The sequence below is a fragment of the Haliaeetus leucocephalus genome, unplaced genomic scaffold, assembly GCF_000737465.1.
Source record: "Haliaeetus leucocephalus isolate CR32 unplaced genomic scaffold, Haliaeetus_leucocephalus-4.0 Scaffold0, whole genome shotgun sequence".
Lineage (NCBI taxonomy): Eukaryota > Metazoa > Chordata > Aves > Accipitriformes > Accipitridae > Haliaeetus > Haliaeetus leucocephalus.
The window spans coordinates 14,858,870-14,880,057 of record NW_010972436.1 but is presented as its reverse complement, the minus strand read 5'-3'; the positions used below and the strand labels follow the sequence as shown (position 1 = coordinate 14,880,057).

The 21,188-nt window shown below is 37.5% G+C and overlaps 1 protein-coding gene across 9 annotated transcripts in view; it reads left to right on the top strand.

The window, feature by feature from the left end:
- Positions 1-19,082, top strand: part of PARD3 (par-3 family cell polarity regulator) — a 460,545-nt gene extending 441,463 nt beyond the window's left edge. For 8 of the 9 annotated variants that reach the window (XM_010585343.1, XM_010585352.1, XM_010585335.1 and 5 more), the window contains 3 exons: positions 4,660-4,780; positions 14,400-14,527; positions 17,987-18,518. In XM_010585343.1, coding sequence (XP_010583645.1) covers positions 4,660-4,780; positions 14,400-14,527; positions 17,987-18,380 — 643 coding nt within the window. In that variant the 3' untranslated portion in view covers positions 18,381-18,518. Of the gene's footprint in view, positions 1-4,659; positions 4,781-14,399; positions 14,528-17,986 lie in introns of all 9 variants that reach the window. The other variant, XM_010585300.1, reaches the window with a different exon arrangement.
- Positions 19,083-21,188: the final 2,106 nt, after the last annotated feature.

The following is a 21,188-nucleotide window of genomic DNA, read 5'->3' as shown; positions in this document are numbered from 1 at the left end:
TAAACTCTTTTTCTGCTCCTCTCTACCTGTAGACACAGGTAGATTAAAATTCAGCTCTTGATTTTAAATATGACGCAAGTAATCTGTCCAAATGGAAAGGAATTTATTCTATACAAATAGGTGATAGTTATTTGCCAGCTTGAAGTAAATAAGAACCCATCTGTGTTTTATAACTGCTATCCAGAGATCTGAGCAGCCAGTCAGGCCAGCGAGTCCCTGGCAGCTCCAATCTGTGTTAAAAGATTTCAAGGTGTAAAGAACACTGTTTGTTTACTAACCTTTTGGTTATTCTAGTCATGTTGCAACTGCCTGGTGATGTTGTTAAGACCCTTTTCCATGCTTTTTCAGGCCAATAAATTTTTTTTTCCAAAGCTTTAGTCATCCCTGTTCAGTAGCATGTTTGTATCTGCTTTATCACACTGAAAATCTGTCTGTTTTGAAAGGATTACAACTCTGTACATCAGTGCATGACATCACACTGAGACATTGCTTAATGATCTGAGACTCTGATGGTCATTGCTGCAGCTGCTTGTTTCTGGAAATGTGTGACAGCTCTGGCCTATCTAAGCCTTGCTTACAGTTGCATTTTTAGCCCATGCTGGTGGGTGTGTGTTTTAAGGCAGTGCTCACAAAATAGTTGATTGTGAAATGTGCCATCTGCAGAGGGAAGGCAACGGGGTGCCAAGTAGACATGGGATACAAGGAAGCCCAGCGGCTCTGCAACCCAAGTTAGCTTTGGCCCTAAAAGCCTTTCCTTTATTTCTTTTAACACTTAATAATGACAGCACTTTGAAATAAGAACATCACTTGCATCCGATGCTAGGAGGTGCTAATTGTCTTCCCTAAATTCGCAGCCAGCCTGTTATTGAGTAGACATAGGGAAGGGCTGTCTGGGCAAGCTGAGGTTACTGTAGCGAGCTGTAATTCCAGTTTTGCTAAAAAGTTTAAAACTAACATAGGTCAAATCTTCAATAAACTTTGGACTCCTTCCTTTTCACTTGTGGTCCTGAATTCTTGGAGGTGATTTGCCTTCAGATTTTCAGTTCATTTGTATGAAGAACTCAAACAAAACATGGTGCATTTAATTAAACTTCTGAGGACTTGCACCATACATCTGCAAAAGTCAAAAGGGAATTTAAGCAGCAGGAACACCTGCAGCCCTGCATCCTAGTTGTCTGTTGATATGACCCTACCTTTCTTGGATGAATTCGTCCAATAAGTCAAAATTCATTTTGCTTTAGACTGGCTAAGGACTCCTTACACTGGATATAATTTGTTTAGGTCTGTCTCGAGGGATAATGATGTGACTTACATAAAGAGTTGTAGATAGAACATCTCAGGACCTGAAAAGGAATAAAGTTAGGTCTGCACTTTTAGGTTTGCACTCCAAAATTTTATTCGTGACAGTTTTTTATTGTGATTATGATTTTTACTTTTCCCTCCTTCTGGAAGTATTAATTGTTGCCTGGGAGTTGAGTGAGTTGTCAAGCGGGTATACCAAGTGTTCTCTGAGTGCAGTGGGAGACATAAAAAACATAGCGAAAAAACACTGATAGTAAAATTAACTGGATGAAGGGAGGCATGAAAAGAAATGGGAGACAGCATGACAGGCGAGGATGGAGATGTGCAAGCCTTTGCTGGTGCAAAAGTTAGGACAGCTGAATAATTTAACCTAGAGAATCAGAACAAGGTTGAGAAGAAAATAGAAATGAAAGGAAGCCAATGTGAGATACAGTCTAAGCACTCAAATAATCTTCTTAAAAGTATCTTAGTCCCTCTTTAGCTGCCTACCTTTTCCCTTTTCCTCTTCTAAATAAAAATGTTTAATTTTTTTTTTATTATTATAAAACCGCTGACTTGACCTCACTTTATGTGCCTCACAGACTTTTTGAGCACAAAGAAATTCGAGTAGATACAGAAGTAGTTTTGTCTTTTAATTTAGCTCTTTCTTTTATGTGAAATAGTCCTTTTTTATAATTCACTTCTTTTGCAATTTTCTAAATTTGGGTCATGTCCCTTGCTTTTCAGATAAAATAGAAATATTGTTAAAAGATTTATCTTCTCTGCCATTATCAAACCTTTTTATAACTTTGAATAACTTTTCTTAAATCAGCTTGACTTTTTTTTTCTTTTTCTTTTTTTTTTTTTTTTTTTTTTTTTTTTTTGGGCATTAGAATAAGTTCTTCCTAGGTCTGGACACAAGTTAATCATAAATCCCAGGATCCTTCTTGTTGTTCCATCTCTGCAGTGTAAAGGGTGTCAAATTCATGCATTTGCTGTTTGGGAGGAGACGTACATTTTGACTTCATGGCTTCGACACTATGCATTTGCTAGCTATTCCTCTGTTGATGTAATTGTTTTAATGAATAACAATCACAAAATGTGCAGAAGTCCTCAGGTCTGTAATAATCCCTCCAGTAGCCCGTTTTAGGGCTAGTAGAGTATGTCTGTTCCTTACAGGGTTTAGTTCAGTACTTCTGGGGTTTATCTTCTGTTTTTCTTTGCCGTTGGATAACTGCTCCAGTGTCACTTTTGCATTGTGATCCCTTAGAGTTTGAAACAACCTTGATTAATGAAGGCTGATTATTTACTGATCATCTTGAGTACTTCAAGGTGTTTACGTATGGCACTTTTCTGGTAATTTTGCACCAAAGTTCAATGACATTTCTCTTTCAAGCATATGTTCTTATACCTGATATACTAATACTTGAAGTATTTTGCTACATTTAAGTGCAGTTTATCTTACCGAAAACACTGTCTGTGTGGAAAGTATTGGACTACTTGTTTGTCAGATTAACAATACCAGTTTTAAAAATCAACAGACCATTTAAAAGTATTTTGTATGTCTTGTACTGGATTGTGCTGATTGCATTTAAAATGTGCAGTGTATAGCAATACATGGGAAAAAACAAGTGGTTGTATAGTAAAGCTGGGCAGAATTAGACAATAAGGAATAAATTTACATAACATAAAACTGCAAATGGAGATAAGCTGTTTCACAAATTAAATTGAATTAAGGAAATAGAATTAGCAACACACCTACAATGAAGTGGGAATTTTGAAAATGCCACAATATTTCATTTCCACCTGTTCTAAATAAAACTTTCTTTTAATTGTACTTTTCAAAATGGCAATTTGCACATAGAAGTTGACCTACCCTACAAATAAAGCATTTCTTAAAGCTCCCATTTGCAAAAAAATCAAAGAAAACACTTCCCTAAATTCCTTCCTTTTCTTTGCCTTTGGGCTCAAAGAAAAGGAAAAAAAACCCAAACCTTTTAAAAAATTAGCCTTTGCTAGAACCTTGCTATTTTTTTTCTTTTTGGCCAACCAAGCACTGATAAGCTCCATTTAATGGCACTGAAAAGAGTGGGAGGTAAAGTCTCAAACACCTACAGCCTCCAATCCACTGCACCTACCAGTCCCGAAAGACACGGAAAACAGTCACAAATGGACTCCAGAATCGTCTCTTTTCATATGAGAGAAGACATGGGATATAAATTCACCATGTTTATTGTACCCTGCATCCAAGAACAGGAATCTATTGAATTGCTTTCCGTTGTCTCCCTGCAGATTTCTCTTTTGAAGCAAAGTAAGAGCTGACCATTCCTCATCAGCTCTTTTGAAATAAACAATGAAATGCAGGGTTTAAGAAGGCCATAAGAAGAGATTAAAATGCTTCTGGTTAGTCTTGATATAACATATTTGTTTGTCAGGCTTCCTGTGATTCCCACATTAACATGTTTGAAATATGGTGGGGGTTGTAGGGATCAGGTACGAGCTGCACAGCTGGGAAAACGGCAACGAGATTAATAAATATCCACTTTCCCTCTGCCCCGTGAAATAAGCCATTCCTGTGCATATTTCATTATGGTTTCACATAAATCTGCGCTATGGAGAGCAGATTACCTGCAACAGGCGTTGTGGAAAAACGGATGCTTTTGGAGAATGCAAGGTTCTGGGTGTGCCGGTCGGTAGCGGCACGTCCAGGGCTGAGCCCTCCCCAGCCCGCCGGCATCTCCGGGGCATCAGCCAGCACCAGTCTGCTGCCTGAATGTGTTCCTGTGTATGGCACTGTCAGAGGGATTGCTTTCTACTGGCCTCCAAGCCTTTTAATGCTTTCAGGCTGATCAGTTTAAAAGACTTGTTAAAAACAGAACTAAGGGATGACAGGCTCTTATTGATTGGGGAAAATAATCAAATTTTATATAGGTAGGGCCTTCAGACATTGTAATGAATTTGATGTGAATAAAGATCTGACGGTACTACAGTTTATTGATTGAGAAAAAGTATCTTTCCTGTTTATTCAGTAGCAGAGATCATTAGGACTTTTCTCTTAATTTCCCTCTATGTTAAGTCTGACACTAGCACATCCATTCCTCTTCATTTCTAGGAGTAACATATACTGAAAAGATGCCAGCAACTTTTGATGACTTTTAGCAATAGCCTTATTCATCTTATCCTTACACCATCTGAAGTTTCTTTATAAGTCAAACAGCTTTATTCATCTTTAAAAAACCAAAGATCTTTGTACTAAATGCTTGGAAATTATTTTTAAGTCTGTACTCGTGCACTGCAGTAGCAGTCCTGTGCTAAGAAATTACAGTCACAGATGGCAGTTCCCAAGTATATTGATCATTTCCATCCTCCCTCTTTTAGCAACAGATCAACCCCTAACAATCATGACCGGATACAGCGCCTGAGACAAGAGTTTCAGCAAGCAAAGCAAGATGAGGACGTGGAAGACAGGAGACGTACTTACAGCTTTGAGCAGCCGTGGGTAAGTGTATGGAGCCTGTCAAACCTGGAAAGGCTGGCTGACTCCCGCTGTCCCCAGGCCGGTCGGGAGCAGACCGACAGGGACGCAGGGTCCTCTGCCTCCACACTCGTGCCCTTTCTCTTATCCCCATTTTTGGTTCATTGATGTTTATTTCACTTTTAAACTTCAGCCATCTGTCCTGTGTGGATATAGCATTATTTACTCTGTGTTTAGACCTTGACTCTGTGAGTTACTACTTGGATTTTTTTGCCTCAAAGGCAATATCAATGATTCTGAAATTTTCTAGGAAGATCAGAATAAAACACATGCTAACGATAAATAACTTAGAGATAACACGTAACCTTCTAAATGGTATTTTCTCTGAAGAAGTATCACTGTGATTAGTTCTTTTCCTTAAGAGGAAGAGCTATGTATTTTCACAGTAAAAAAGGAGAGATATGCATAATAGCATGCTTCACAATAGTACCCCTTTGCCACTTATATTAGCCGAGACAGTTCTGTCTTGAGATATACGTCCTAATTGATCATTTAAATCCTGTTCAATCTGATCTAACGATGTGATACAATTATGTAAATCCACATGCTTATCTTGTTTAATATAATTGAATGAATCAGTGTTGGTTTTTAATCAATTATGTATCCTAAATTAAGATCCTTTAAATATGGGACAAGTATTTTACTGTATTTTTGTTTAAAAATTCCACAGTAAAGACAGTGAAAAATTTGCTTGCATTCCCAAAAAAGTGGGAGCTGTATGATGACAGCAGTAGTATCTCTCACAGCTTCCTCTGAAGCGGGTGTAGGTGATGGGTTATTGTTACTTAGCATTACGATGCACACGAGACCAAGGTGGAAATAGCCAAAGATCCACATCTGTGTGTATGAAGTCACTGAGAACAACCTAGGTAACATCATAATGCATACGTCATCTTTGTTTGCCTATTGTGGTGAATATAGAAGATTTTTTGAATTTTGTTGGGTCTTTGTGTCCTTGTCCATCTTAAACTTACCAGTTTGAACCTGTGGTATTTTTGACATGCAGCATGGAGAGGAACAAAGGTAAATGTATCCCTAAATGACCTAACACTGCTTAACATACTGTATCAGTATACAGGCTCCTCTTTTCCCATGTTAGAAAACCTCTAACCTTCTCTGCAATTGAATAAATAAAATAAACATTTTTTTTATGACCAGATGTTTTCAATTTGATGTGGTGAAGATAATGTGATGGCTTATCACAGTTATAGTGTAGCAGGTTTGGGGTGAAAGGGGGCTGGGTGTAGGAGGTACTTTCCATTATGCATATCAACTGCTGTTTGGTCTCCAAACGAGAGATTTGAGCAGCATTCTTGGGAAAACTGTGTATGAGAAAAACTTGCACTCTTGAAGACTTGGGAACTTAACTACTGAAGGTCACGGGCCAAATTGTTGTATATCTAAATGCCATAGCAACTTTAGACAGGCAACTTGGCTTTTATTATAGTTTCTTGTAATGAGCGAGGAGGGAATTATTTGGATGACAGGCTGATTACCTTAGGAATGGAATAATTTCCTAAATTGTGGGTCAGAACACTGACCTTTCCTTTTTCTCTTATTTAAACAAATGGGATCTCTATGTTTAGTCCCCTTCTACAGATCATGCAAATGAGCTCAAAGTGACTAATTCAGCTTAATGTATTAATATTAATTCTGAAGCTTATTGTTGCTTTTGTAGGAGCTGCTCTGTTGTTAAATACGTAGGTGACCAAATGTTTTATTTTAGATAAGTACTTTAAAAAAATTGGCCCCGAGTATTTTTGCATTGTAATTTTTTTTTCCCATCATGTTCTCTAGCCTTTCAAGATCACAATGCTTGGAAAGGATAAAGCAATGATCTCATCTATTTCAGCAGTTCACAGTCATTTCAGTGTTAAGGAGCCATAACCCTCTCTTAAGGAGTGTGTATTACTTTAACTTATTAGCCTGAAATGATGGACTTTATTAAGACACCCTCTCAAAACAGATCCAGATGTATTATTAAATACCAGTGACACAAAAAAATGCAAAAGTGGTTTATAATACGTGTGCAGGAAAATGCTTAGATACATTCATCAACATCTTTTCAGTCTTCTCCATCTGTAAGCTGTTGGTCACAAGCCACAGCAGTGAAAAGTGCACCAGTACATGGACCGTTGTTGAAAAGTGTCTTTTCACCTGAGGGAGATGGGTTGTGCAGCCTACATAAACAACAGGCTTTACATCCAGAGAAGCCTCTGAGCCGCATGACCGCAGCCAACTCTGACCTGGTTTGGGTAGAAAGAGAGGGAAAACCCATCCACGGAGAAGTGTGTGCTATGAGGTGATAAGTAGTTTGCATTTCTCATTAACAAGCCGATGGGAGGGTTGAGGATAGGGAACAAAGTGCTGATGTGATGTGGGACTATTGGTTACTTTAAGGAAGTGTAGATGAACACAAAGTTTGCAATGTAAGTAATGGATACTGATGGAAATCTAGCAGCTCTGAGGATATTCAGAGGAGCTCAATAGCTCAGAAACCCGCTAATATATTATCAAAATGTGAACATCTCCAACTCCAATCCATCCCGGACTATTAATGGCCTGTGAGGCAGGAGTCCAGTTACCTGTGACAAATACCTTCGAAGGTCTCCTCCACGGGTTGGAGGCAGATCCCCGTACCACGGCGCACTACATCATGCTGGCTCTGAGCGATACCTGTGGCAGAGAGACCGGCACCTGACCCCATCCCTTTCTGGCTGTGCCCATCAGGTGAAGGTTATTTCTCTGCAGATGAGCAATGCCACAGAGCTGGACTTTTTGCCTGGCTGTGTTTGCCCTGCCAGTGAACAAAATACTGGACTGTCTATGAGTGTTCATACAGCAGCAGGCAGCTTAACAGACACAAAAAGCGATAGCGCTGGAATGAGATGACACCATCTATTAAGCAGCGTAACATTTCTGCTCAAGGCCATTTGAATGATATACTGTTAAGTTTTAATAACTGACTAACTGTCGCAACATTGAGGCATCTCTAAAATCCACTGGTTCTGCAACTGAGTCAAAGCTTTATGAAAAGGTTTTTGCATTTGTTTACTTTAAGATAACTTTCTCAGGCTTCCTGATATTTTTTTCTCTTTCATGGCTTTTTTATTTTCTATGTTTCAAAAGACAAGGTGCAAGAAGGTTTCAAGGGCAATACTGTATGCCTGATGTTACACAGGAAAAAAAAAACAACAAACAAACATAAAATGTGATTAATCCATTTCAATCCTGCTGGTGTTAATTCCAGTCAGAGTTTGCAGAAGTGTGTATCTGGGCATGTAGAATTGCATGGAATCACGGTATGTCTGCTAATATTTAAGGCCCTTGCTGTTGCTATGACATTTTTATACCAATGCAGGATTCTTTGGGCGCTGATTTTTCTGTTTGGTACCAAATTTGAGCCTCTGGTTTTTGTTCTTTTCTGGGTAGAATTGGGTCTGCTGAGGTTTATTCTTCCTTGCACCAGTCCTGGGGTTTGGGGGATTTTGGTTGTATTTTGTTCTATATCTTTTATTTTTGCCTAGTCACATCTTAATTAACAGATCCTCACCTTCAATAACAAAAACGCAGCGCTAGAACCCTAAATGTCATGGGAGTGAACAATCCAATTAAAAAAAAAGAGCATATTAAATCCATTGAAAACACTACAACTGCTTGCCAGTCCTGTTTGTAGAAGCATACCAACGATCAAAAAACCCCACAAAGATGCAGAAGGAACAAAACTTGGTGGCTTATTTCTTCATCTTTAATTAAAAAAAGCAGTGCTAAAAATGGAAAGTGGCAAATTCCATTCACAAATACATTCATCTCCAGTCATCCTGGATCTATTTGGATGGTGGGTGAAAATTGGCATCGAGAGAGCAGCTGAGCAAACTCTACTTTAAATATTTAAGAGTCAAATAAAAAGACTCTTTTTTCTAAAGAGAACAACTAACTTGGTCAAAATAAATATACTACCTGATTCGTCTGAGTATAGCTTTAATTACGTGTACAAATTTGTGAAAGGTAAATAATTGCATGATTTTCATAGAGGAAAGACTCCAGAAGTCCTAATAACAGACTTAGGCATGCCCTGATAGAGAAATGCTCAGGAAATTTAGCGACCATGCCTTGTTTTTCTGCTGTTTGTTGGTGTGTAGATCTTTTCTCTAAGACAGATTTCAAGAAAAAGAAATTCTTTTTTATCTGTTTATGGTACTCATTTCTTATCCCTGTATTCAAGTCCTTGACCTAGTCAAAGCCAATATGAATTCTAAATAATCTAAAATTCTTTCAGTAAAAAAGAAGCCTGATTTTTATTGTTGTAACTTTGACTGTAGCATATTAATTTTACCTGAAAAAATAATAATAGACTATACTCAAAACAAACATTATAAAGTTTATGTCAGGCTGTAAATTATGTAGAATTACTCAACACATTAATGAGAAAGAAAAGGAATATATCAATTGTTTCTCTTATGAATCCATTTCAAGAATCTCTTTCAGGGTATTTTATTCAAGATACTAGGCAATATCTAATGCAGTAGACAAAGAATACTTTAGGAGCTAAATTGCCATTTCTCCTACCCCAATCTTTTTCAGAGAGGAAACCAAAATTACGCAGGGCACCCTCTACACAGGTAGTTTCTCTTCAGCTGTGTAGTTAATATCCATTCTGTGTCAAATCTGCAAAGGATTTTGTGAAATACCAGCAATTTTCTTGCCAAGATTCAGGCTCTGACTTTAAAATTTTATATTTTAAACTTTTTTCCCCCACTAGTTTCAATCTACTAATTTATGTGAAACAGAAAATGAAGATAGAAGATTTTAAAAAGAAATGAAATAATCTTGGTTTGTAAATAAACATATTTATAGCTCACAGGCATGCAGTGCATGTAAATACCCCAGGCAGAACTTCAGGGCTAAGTGGTTTGTTTCCACCATATGAAGATTTTCATTCTGCTGCTGCTATACGCAAAATGGAAATCTTTATCCTGTACCACACCATTCAGCTTCCTACATATACACCATAGAAAGATACACAAAGGGATGGGATTTTCTTATATGGTGTCAGAATTAATACACACACCTGTTGGCAATTTTTAAGAGAAATATTGCTATACGTTCTGTTTACCATAGCAACATAAACAAACAGATGGAAGTAAAAATAGGTATCAAGGACATCTCCAGAAGAACTGAATGTTTTTTATCATTCTGAATTTTTATATACACAGTTACTGGATTGTCTGTCATCTGTGCAAAGTACGTTTGCACATAAAGCAGGCAAGGTCATTTAATTTTATCTATTTCTAATTAGTGCTGAACTATAAGAACCACAAACTTTTTGGGGGCCTTGTGTCTACCAACTTCCTAGGTGAACTTGAAACTTCTTGGTTAAACACAGAGCTTAATCTGGAAAAAAAACCAGCACATTTATTTTAATATTAAATAATGACCTTTTTTAATGACTGGAAAAATACTAAGGGACTTGTTCCTTTAGTAATCTCCCCATTAACTGCTTCTTTATCAACACAAAGGAGTTCTATCAGTCTGAGTAAGCATTTCTCCCAGCTTCTCGCTATGGCAGTAGGCTGTCAGATAGGTGTGTCACCTCAACTGGTGGATCTCCTGTCACCTGAACTGATCGGATCTCCCTGAAAACCCAGCGCCCTGGATCGCCCCCGTGATCTCCCCTCTGTAATTCCGTGGCAACTTTGATCTGTGCCAGTCCTGGAGGATCCATGCTGCCACCATGCAGAGCTACCCTCCGTGGGCAGAAATGCTGCCCTGCAGGGAAAGAAACTTTCTGGGCAGCCATCGTTTTATAGCTAGGAAAGAGAGGAGGGACCTTTATCCTGAAAATATGCTGCCCTTTACTGCTGATAGTGGTCCGTGCAACAGGAGCCATGGGGGTACATTCTCTGTGAAATGAAAAAATGTTGTTTGCATGAAGTGAGAAATCTTTGCAGCCCTGCTTTTAAATTAATGCCTCTTTGAGAAGAGAGCTGTGTAATTTCTTGTATCTTAAAGCCCAATTTTACATGCTGAGTATTGTTTAACAACGCTGAATGCAATAACTATCATTGCCACTTAAATGTATTGTGGAAGACACGAACATACATTTATTTGTATAATGCAGCCTTGGTTGTTATTGTGGCCTTGACCGCATCCTGATTTAAAAGGTCAATGCTTGTCATACATCTCATCGCAAACAAGGCCAGAGTTCTTATCAATCTGTACTGTGAAGACCAAGCTGTTGCCAGGTTTGTTGGATGATTTCAGGTCGTTATAATTGTACTTCTTAGCCTTGCATTGATATCAGTGTTAAAATTACTGTGTTATGTGTATTCCTTATTCATGTTTTTTTGTTGCTGTTGAAAAATGTGAAAATAGTTCAACTGGTTTTTTTTAATTACCTCCATTTTGTGCTGATATAAATGGGGTATGCATGTACATAGATGTATGTTTGTGTATATATTTTATATAAATATATATATATATAAAAGTGTACTTTAGGGATTGAGACAAAATTACCAATTAGCTTTTGAAGACTAAGGTTACTTATGATATAAATATTTTTGGTTTAGACACTTTAATTGAAAGAATATTGAAAAGATAAATCACTGTATGGAGATTTGCATTTTTCTGAACAAGTTAAGGATCCAAAAAGGAATATGTTAAGTCTTTATATCATCATAACCATATATCAAGGGCATTCATATGGTATCACTGAGGTTTTTAATGAAAAGATTTGAAAGAAAAGCCTTTTCATTAATAAGATGGTTGAATGTACCTGTCTCTGTGTATATATGTTATGTTATGGAATATGTGATTACATACAGAGGGAGTATTTTTATGTCTCATTGCCATATCTTTGGATGCTTGAAATCAGATAGCAGATTCGATTATATCAACAGCTTATTGTAGATGTGAACAACATGCAGACAGGACTCTAAATAAGTATCCTTTTCAGATTAGTTAAGTATTGCAAATCCACTTAGTTTAACAGGGCATGCAGGTATTCATACCTTCAGAAGATCAGATAATGGGTTTTAGATGTTTGCCTTTAGACTCATCAAATTATAAATGCTGTCCATTAGATGAAATTCTTTGTGAACTGCAGAGAATCCAGACCTGACTCCTCAGATCCAGTCATTCTGGGCATGCGCTACAGCGGGCAGACAGGCGTGATAGCCCCTGCCTCTATTTAACCATTGGTTCCTGTGAGCATTAAAAAAAAATCTCTGAATTTACGTTTTGATCTTAGTCCATTCGTAGTCCCTTAGGGCATTCAAAGCCTCTGTTGCTTTATTAAAGGCTTTTGTGGTAACTTCAGCTCTCTGCACGTGTGTGTGCATGTACTTGCATTTACGCTTTCTAGATGATGCATTTTAGTGTCTTGTATAAACCAAAATTGAGCAGCAGGTCAATTCTGGCTCCACCTGTTTGGTAATTTAACCATTCCTGTACTGAAAAAATCCTTTATCTGTTATATTTACAGTGAACTGAAAAAAGCCAAACTGTGTTTTCAAATAGAGAGAAGCAATTCTGATGTCATGTCTTATCTGTGATAACTACTTTCTCACATACGACATAAAGTAGCTGCAAGCTTTCCAACATTGTTAAAGTGGAACTCATGAAATGAGGAGATTGGCTCTAAAATCTTAGTTTAAATTTTTTTATTCCTTATGGAGAAGTTGCGATGGGAACTTCTGAGTTTCCCTCTGGTTCTCTGTAAGCTGCTTATAACCACACTGGAGAGAATTCACAAATAAATCTTGTGATTTTCAGGTAATCACTTGCTTCCATAAGCTGAGCCCTTCAATAAAATACCAAATGTCAGAAGACTTTCAATAAAGTCAAGAAAGTTAGAAATGTTGACATATGCAATAACTGAAACGCTGCTCTGTATGTGTTGCCCTTATTTAATATAGTAGGAAATCTCCATGGGAGTTGTTGGTTTGGACATACATATGTACAGCTTATTCATCTCTAAGAAAATTTCCCACAAGGCTGACACACGATCCTGTTTTCTCAACTTGTTGCTTCATCATACCATTCCTAAAGCATTTTTCATTAGAAATACTGTTTTACCAAGGTTTTTACAGAGTAAATCTATTCTGAAGTAGACATCAATGTTGCATTAAGGATTCTCTTAAATAAGTTCTCCGTTACTCATAGTCTATGCTTTCACATTCTGATTCTTTTGCACAGTAATCTTCTCATAACAGGAAAGGCAGTTGTTCACCAAATTGTACCTGTTGAATTCTGAGCCAAGACTGATGCTTTTTCTGTCTGAAGTGTATTGTTATTGAAAATGAAGTTTCTAAAAGTTGTACACCTGTTTCAGATTTGTTGTGTTTCTGGCTACGTGCAGGTACTTAACTATATAGAAAGACAAAGGAGAAGTTTACATCACAGATGACAACTTTCTAGTTTCTAAAACTTGTCTTCAATGTAGGAATCTTTTGAAAAGCCTTTTATCTTGCAGATATTTGTGAGCCATTATGATAACTTTCTGCGGCAGAAATTATAATGGCAAAAAACAAGAGATGTTTGTTTTGAGGGAAGGCACAGATAAAAAAGGCACAAAGTGCTTTAACAAAAGCAAGTCTGAGACAAGCTGTTTCAGTCCCAGGCTCAGACAAGTGGTTGTGCTCCCTAACCTCCCAGTGATTAGACTTATGTGTTTTGAATAGAACTGGTAATTTTAAGGAGATAGATAAAATAATGCTTTATTTCTTTGTTAGGTGAAACCTTATTATTAAAACAACAAGAAAAGCCCATAACATTCTTTGACTTTTGTGGCACCCTATTTTGCAGCTGGAAATCACAAAATCTGAAGAAACTAGTAACATCAAATGAAAAGTGGTATCTCTACAAAAGTAAAGTTTTTCATAATCCAAAGTTCGAATCCAGCCATTCTGCCAGATCTTCACCAGTAATTCTCTGTATTCCCAGAAAGGCCATCCATTTTTCACCTGCCCTCAGTACTGGCCTCAAAGTTTCAAATTGTCACCTTGTTAAGATGTTATCTAAAATCCTTCTCAGAGATACAGGATTCCCCATTGTCCATAAAAGACTTGCTAAATTTATCTACTTGATCATATCCAACCAGAAGAAGTTTCCCTGTCTCTCAGAAAAGCAAGTGGTGCATGTCTGGACCAACAGCAAAATAGGATGGGTCTAATAAGGGAGAGATCACTTGAGCGTACTGGTGAGGTTCGAAAGAGCTGCTGTGCTCCCGCCTCCCTCAGATCCTCAGTGGGTTGTAAAACTTAGCATTACCATGGCTAGGCTAACTTACAGTGTCTGAAGATCTGTTCCACTGATTTAATTTAAATGTCAGTGTTACTATAAAAGCATAACCCATTCTGGACCAATATTTTCCTGATGCATCTCAGAAATGGTAGGTCAGAAACAGAATCTGTAGCACAGGCCACCGTTACAGATCAGAAAATAACCTAATTATTATGAAGGAGCTACTTGAACTGCGTGTTGAAACAAATATGACTGTAGGTGTACAGTAGCAATTTAAATGATAGCTCTTCTGTGGGTATTTTTCTGCTTTGTTTAAGACAGTTTCATTTTCATTTTGTAGCCAAGCACCAAGACGTACTCACAGAGTGGCAGACACTCAGTATCAGTAGAGGTTCAAATGCAGCGGCAACGGCAAGAAGAAAGAGAGAGTTTCCAACAAGCTCAGCGGCAATACAGCTCATTACCCAGGTATGGTAACTGTCTGAAGCTATTCAGTGTATATGAGCCTGGAGCTAATTTCATTTGTGGAAGGAAAATGTTGTACTTAGTGCAGACACTTTTGTTTAGCATTGATATAAGGTGGAATGTATTCAGTGTGGAAGAGGCATGAAATTTCTTAAGTGAGAGCATGTGGTAGCTGTTTATTTTAGGAGAGTTACTTCAGAGCTGGTTTCAGTGGGATTTGATGACACTCAGCACCCAACAGAATTGAGACATTAAAACAAAGCTGTTCTTTGTGGGACACCATCCAGTTTAATTTTCTGCAATTACGAAAGTCTCCTGAGCATGACATGGGTTGTCCCCTTTTGACATGTCAGATGATGTTTTTTCTGTTGACTAATTCCTTACTGGGTAGAAATTCTATCTTTGTGATGCTAATACAGAGGAAAAATTAAAAGGACAAAAATAATCTCAAAACCTCAAACAAAAGAATATGGAACTGAGAAACTCTATCCAAAAAATCAAGGGCCTTCAAGTTTCTGGTATATACATTTCTTCTAAGTTACTGGGTCATTAGCAATGGAATGCTGAAAATTAATACACTTTTTGTCTAAACAAAACTGTATTTTTAAAAAATCTTAGATGTTTTAAAATGAGCTGTTTGGGCAAAATCTCTTTTACCTGATATTTAGCTTTAAGAATTATTAAGAGTTTACCCAAGTTGTACTGTAATTTAACCATCATAGTTAAGCATTATGCAAATAGTCTTTGCCTTTTCAAATATCAGTGGGAATGGTTGAATGGAGAGTCCTTCACAATGGAGGTTGGTGTCAAATTCCCTTCCAACAAGGTTATATTGGTTTTTGTGCCCCATGTGGAAATGTTGTGGAAAAAAAATTTTTGTGACAACTTGTGTTTTACCAAGTGTATCGTAACTCTTCTTTTGGAGACAAATAGGAGCTTCATAATCAAAGTTATCTAATCATGAACTTTTATCCTACCAACATCTTTGAAAATAAAACATATCTGTCAGATTTCGCATGCTATAACAGCTTTCAGTGTAGAATTTTTCTGTTAAGTTTAGAAGGTGGAAAAGGAAAATGTAAAGTTACTGTGTTTTCTTAGATTGTTAGTTTGTTATTTTGAAATCATTATATTCCTTTTACTTCTTATCTCTACCTTCCTTCTGCAGTGACCACACCTATTAATGCCATCTTGTTTTTCCTGAGAAATTCTCTTTCAGTTTTGCTAGCCCCAGTAACACACCGATTGAGTGGAAGAGCACAGATGCTAGTGTTGCTTTTAAGTTGGGGGTTTATTTTTAGTTTTAAAACTATGATTCTTAAAACTCGCTTCCTCTCTTCTGCTCAATCACTGGCAGCATTTAAAAGTTGGAAGTCAGTTGCAATGCAGTTCCAGTGGCAGAAATTAGTAACTGTAAGGAGATAATTAATCTACAAGAAATTTGGAAAATAATGCTTTGGGTCATAGAAATGCTTGTTTTGAAAATAGTGACTGAGAACTTCACTCAATGTGGTTTTCAACATGAGAAATGACTAGCAAGCTAGCAATGCATGTTACTGTGTAATTAATGATAATTTCATGACTTTGAGCACTCTGGGTATTTGAGCTGTGCTGAGAGCAGACCAAATTTCAGGACCTTGGGCTAAAGTTGAGTGCTGTAAATACCACAATACTCCTATAACAAGCTGGGGCATCCAGTTCTCTAACTTTACAAACTGTTCGTAACTCTGTGATTGATCTTTAAAGAAATCTCACTGTTACTCTGAAACTCAGATCCCAAGCTTAATGTTACAACCGTGGCTTTGTAATGATTAAAGTGTGTGCACTGGCTTCATTCTTGAGCTTTGTTGCTTTTCATCTTGTATAGTCTCTAGGAGCCTCCTTTTTTCCCTTTGTACATTCAAATCATTAGTACTGAAGGCAAATAAACTCTTGAGTCAATTTTAAAGGATCTTCCCAGAAAGACAAGGAAAGTGGGCCAACTAATTTTGAACAAGTACCAAAAAACAGTCAGTAAATTAAATCAGTTCAACTAGTCATCCTTTTGTCCCATGTGAAACTGTAAAAGCAATGTTTAACTCCAAGTTAATTTTCTAGCACTTAAAATTTATCTTGCTCTAGATCAGAAACCGGACAGTTTCGTAGCCTTCAGAGGTTCGTTCAATTTGCTCTTCTTCCAGGGACTGATAAAACATGGCTTGGAAACACTGTTTCTTTGTTAAAGTTGGATATGTGAATACCAGGAATAGCTATAAAAATTTGCATAAGAATTTACATTGTGTTGTAATTTATGTTGTAATAATTTACATTCATCCTGAATAACAATTTTCATCCAGAGGTCTCAAAATCTATTATGAAATAAGGTGGATATGGTCATTTTCAAATTGTACATGTGGAAGAAAGATTGCAAAAACATTAGGAGACCTTTTACTTTTACTAATGGTTGAAAAATTTTCAGGGTTTCCTGTTTCTCCACTGCATATGCATTGGATGAGGCCGCATCGAGTCATGTGCGTTGACATGAAAAACCATGCCATATATAAACAACTAAATTATTTTCTTAATGATTAATGTCACAATATATTTTTACTGCTTGATTCTCATACACTAATTTTAATCTCAAAGTGGGTGTCTCTTTTGCTGCAGCACAAAATTGTTTTACTTTATCATCAGCAATCTTATTTTAAATTCATAAAAGCGTCTAGCAGCTTGATAGTAAATTAAAGCTATTTCAAAACCATAATCTGTCTTCAAAATAATGTGATGATTTATTGTGAAAAGTTATAAGAATTTGTAATTCCTAGATGTATTTGATTTAATTACCTATGCCCTGGAGCCAAAAAATGAGCAAAAAGGTTATCTCTGCCTTTTCTTTTATGAAGGCTATAGCAAACTGAGAAACAGTCCTGATAGCACAAAATTCCTTAGTTATGGAAGTGGGAGGAAGAAACTCTCATCTGTGTAACTCACTATCAATAATGAGCTTTATCTTCTGACTTGTGCACTGTTAGAGCAAGTGTTTTAAAGATCTGCCTGTTGCATTTTTAATCAAGTGTGAGTCTAGATTCAAATCTTTCATGAGTGACTTTACAACTGCTGGCTGTTATCTGGTGTCTTAGGAAGCACAGCAATGTGTATGGTCTTTCCTAATCTGCAACAGAACTCTAGTAGCACTTTTGTCTTGAGAACATGATGGTAGTTGTAGCACTGGATGGGTTTTCACAGCATATTCCTCATGGAGAGGCCTAGAAATATAGTTCAACTCTGTAGGGAATGTTCTCCCAGCAAAAGAGGCAAGATGCCTCTCTGAGGCAGAAGAGAATGTGACTTCTGGAGAATACTATAGTTGGGGGAAACCTGATGGCATTGCAGAAGCACCCTTCTTTCCAGGGACTCTTGTCAATAACAGTAGAAGGGGAACCAGAATATTTATCTTAAAAGCTCTTCCATTTTTCTTTCCAGGCAAAGCAGAAAAAATGCCAGTTCTGTATCTCAAGACTCCTGGGAGCAGAGCTATTCCCCTGGAGAAGGGTTCCAGACTGCGAAGGAAAATCCCAGATATTCCAGCTACCAGGGATCAAGGAACGGCTATATGGGGGGACACGGCTTCAATGCCAGGGTAATGTTAGAAACACAAGAACTGCTCCGTCAAGAGCAGAGGCGGAAAGAACAACAACTGAAAAAAAAAACTTCTTCTGAAGGGCCTAGCAACTATGACTCTTATAAGAAAATTCAGGACCCTAATTATACCCCTCCTAAAGGTCCTTTCAGGCAAGATGTACCGCCTTCACCATCACAGGTAGCGAGGCTGAACAGATTGCAAACACCAGAAAAGGGAAGACCATTTTATTCTTGAGGTGAAGAAAATGAAGATCAACCTATCATGCAATAAGGAACATTTTCATATAAAGACTTATATTTTGAAAACTTTTTAAACTGATGGTACTAAGGAATATATCCGTTGTCTGTTTCAGTGCCTTTAAAATTACGGGCAAAGCGTCGGTGGGCCTTATGTCTTTGCCGTTCTGTCTCAAGTGTTGAATTCATGGAAGGATGTTCCACCATTTGACAATCATAGCGGAAGCGAGCAACGCCGCCCCTGCGTACTGAGTCCCGTAGCCCAGTCCAGTAGTTGTCAATGGCTTATTACTAGGATTTGTTGTAATGTGTTTTACTTTGCAGTGACTTATTACACCAACATGCAGCTTTGTGGCATAAAATTAATGAATTTGAGGTTGAAGGAAGCATTAACATGTCCTTTTTTATTTCTCTCGGGTCAGGAGGAGGGTTACATATCACTCTTGAGTGAATAAGGCTTAGCTCTGCTCTGGATCGCAGTCGCAGTTCTAAGATGTTTTATGGTGGAGTCATTACCAGTCTTCGTTGATCAATATTTAAGTGTCTGTATGCTGAAAAACTATCCTTCTCCTATTATGCACATACGCACTCTTTTTCTCTCTCTCTCCCCACTCGGAGCTTATTAAAAAAGCCTTTAGCCTGACTCATGAGGAAAACAATATTAAGCTTTCGGTTATCCTGAGAATCCTGTTACAATTGCCTTATAATCTTAATACACAGTCCATTACAAATGAAATAACTGGAGAGAGACTATTTATAGTCACAGCCAAGCCCTTGATAAGTATATTTTACTACTTTATTAAAGATGGGAAATTATGAACAAACATACAACTGAGTTCTGCTTTGCTTTACTTCTAAATGAATTTGGTCATATGACACTTGTGTCTAGGAAGAGAACTAGGGAGGGTATCATCCCATGGTCATCTGATACACAGTTGTCTTTGGGCAAATTTTGGAGGTAGCTTAAAGCAAGAGCAGAAGAAATCAAAGTTTTTCTTTGGATCAAAAAAATGAAAAGAAAACAATTTCTTCTTTTTACAGTTTGTGAAGCTTTGTGGAGAATTGCCTTGTGCTTCCGTATACTGTATTGTTGCATCGTGATGCTACATTAAAAATAAACCTTTAAATATATGAATGAGATATAAGTGGAGACAAACTGTTACACATCATCCTGAAAACATGTCAGTATCCAAAAATAACTAAAGCAAAAAAGATTGCTCTTGCAGTGAGTAATATTTGAATGTGCATATGGGATACAAGAATTTCTTTTGCAGCAGCTGTTTTTATGTTTGTTGGTCTGAACTTCATCTATTGTAAAAAATATATCTGGGTTGCTGAAGTGCCTGCAAATCCTGATGTGAAAAGGCTTGAGAATGGATCTCAGCATATTGTGTACAAAAAGGAAAGAGAGAAAGCAAGAAAGAAAATCATGTATTGCGTGATTTAAAAAAACGCCTATTTTTTTTTACTGGCACATTTTATTTTTGCGCCAACTTGTTTCTAGAATATATGTGAAATATCAGCACACATATCGTGTCTTTTATGCCTATTTGTTAATGGTTTTTGTTGTTAATAATGTACTCCGTGTTTAAAAGTTGTTATTAGTGTAAGCACAGTGACATTGGATGACAATAGCTCTTTTACGCAGAATTTACAAAACTGTGTAAAACGGCTTTCCGTGTACAGATGAAATTTAGAATAAAAAGCTGTTTCCATCCTCGTCTTGGTATTGCCTGTAGACCCTTGTGAGAACTGCTGCAGACATGGAGTTAAAAAAATATTTAACAGATGTTATTTTATCGTATTCCTAATGGTTTGCGTGTGTCTTTCTGTGAGCACTTATAAACATCAGCAAAAAAAAAAAAAAAAAGAAAAGAAAAGATTTACAGCCCAGCCGAACACCTGAAGACTATTCTCAGAGGGAAAAAACCACTCAGTTTAACGTCTTGTGTTATTTTAGGCCATACCTGTGACATTTAAAAGGTGCATTCTTAAGACTAACCTCTGTGGCAAAAATCTTCCGTGCTGTAGCAGGGAGTCCTCTCCCTGAGGAGAGCACTGTCAGAAGGGCACCCACTGTGCTCTGGCCAAATCCGGGCACGTGTGAGGAAGCCCCCTCTGCACCAAGTGTGTGTTTTGGGCTCTGATGGGAGCCCTTCACAGGAATGTTGACATGGTGAAAAACGGGAGAAGGCAGATTTATGAATAAAGCAATATTTACAGTGCCAGTGATACTGTTTCCCCGTTAGTATTGGAGCTGCATCTGGTTTTCTCCCTCTTCGCCTCATTCCTCCTTTTGTTGGACACTGCAGGAATGTCAATCATAATTCTGTATATGCACGACATCAGGCTGTTGCCATGGCAATAATAGTGTCAAATTATTCACTGTGACTTTAGCGTGGGATCTCAAAGGGAAGAGTAGCAGGAGCTGCAAGGTGGACAGGCAGCTTTTGGTGCCCAGATAAAGTAAAGGCACAATTTTGCAAAAGACCTAAATTGTAGTGGCTTGCAGTTGCGAGTGGGGAAATAATTGCATTTGCAGTTTTGCAGGCCTTGCTGTCTCATCTCCTGACTGCATTCCCAGATTACATAGTTTGAGGTTTCTATGGAATTATTTGGACAGGCAAATAATTGTAAGCACTAAAAAGTGTATCCACAGGAATGGAAAACAGGTTGAAGTCCTTTTCAAAATAAGGTCTTTGATAAACTGTTGTAGGAAAAATGGCATATGTTTGGAAAAGTATGAAGTACAGGATGTTTTACGTGTGAGGATGGCATATGTTAAAGTTTACCCTTCTATGAAACT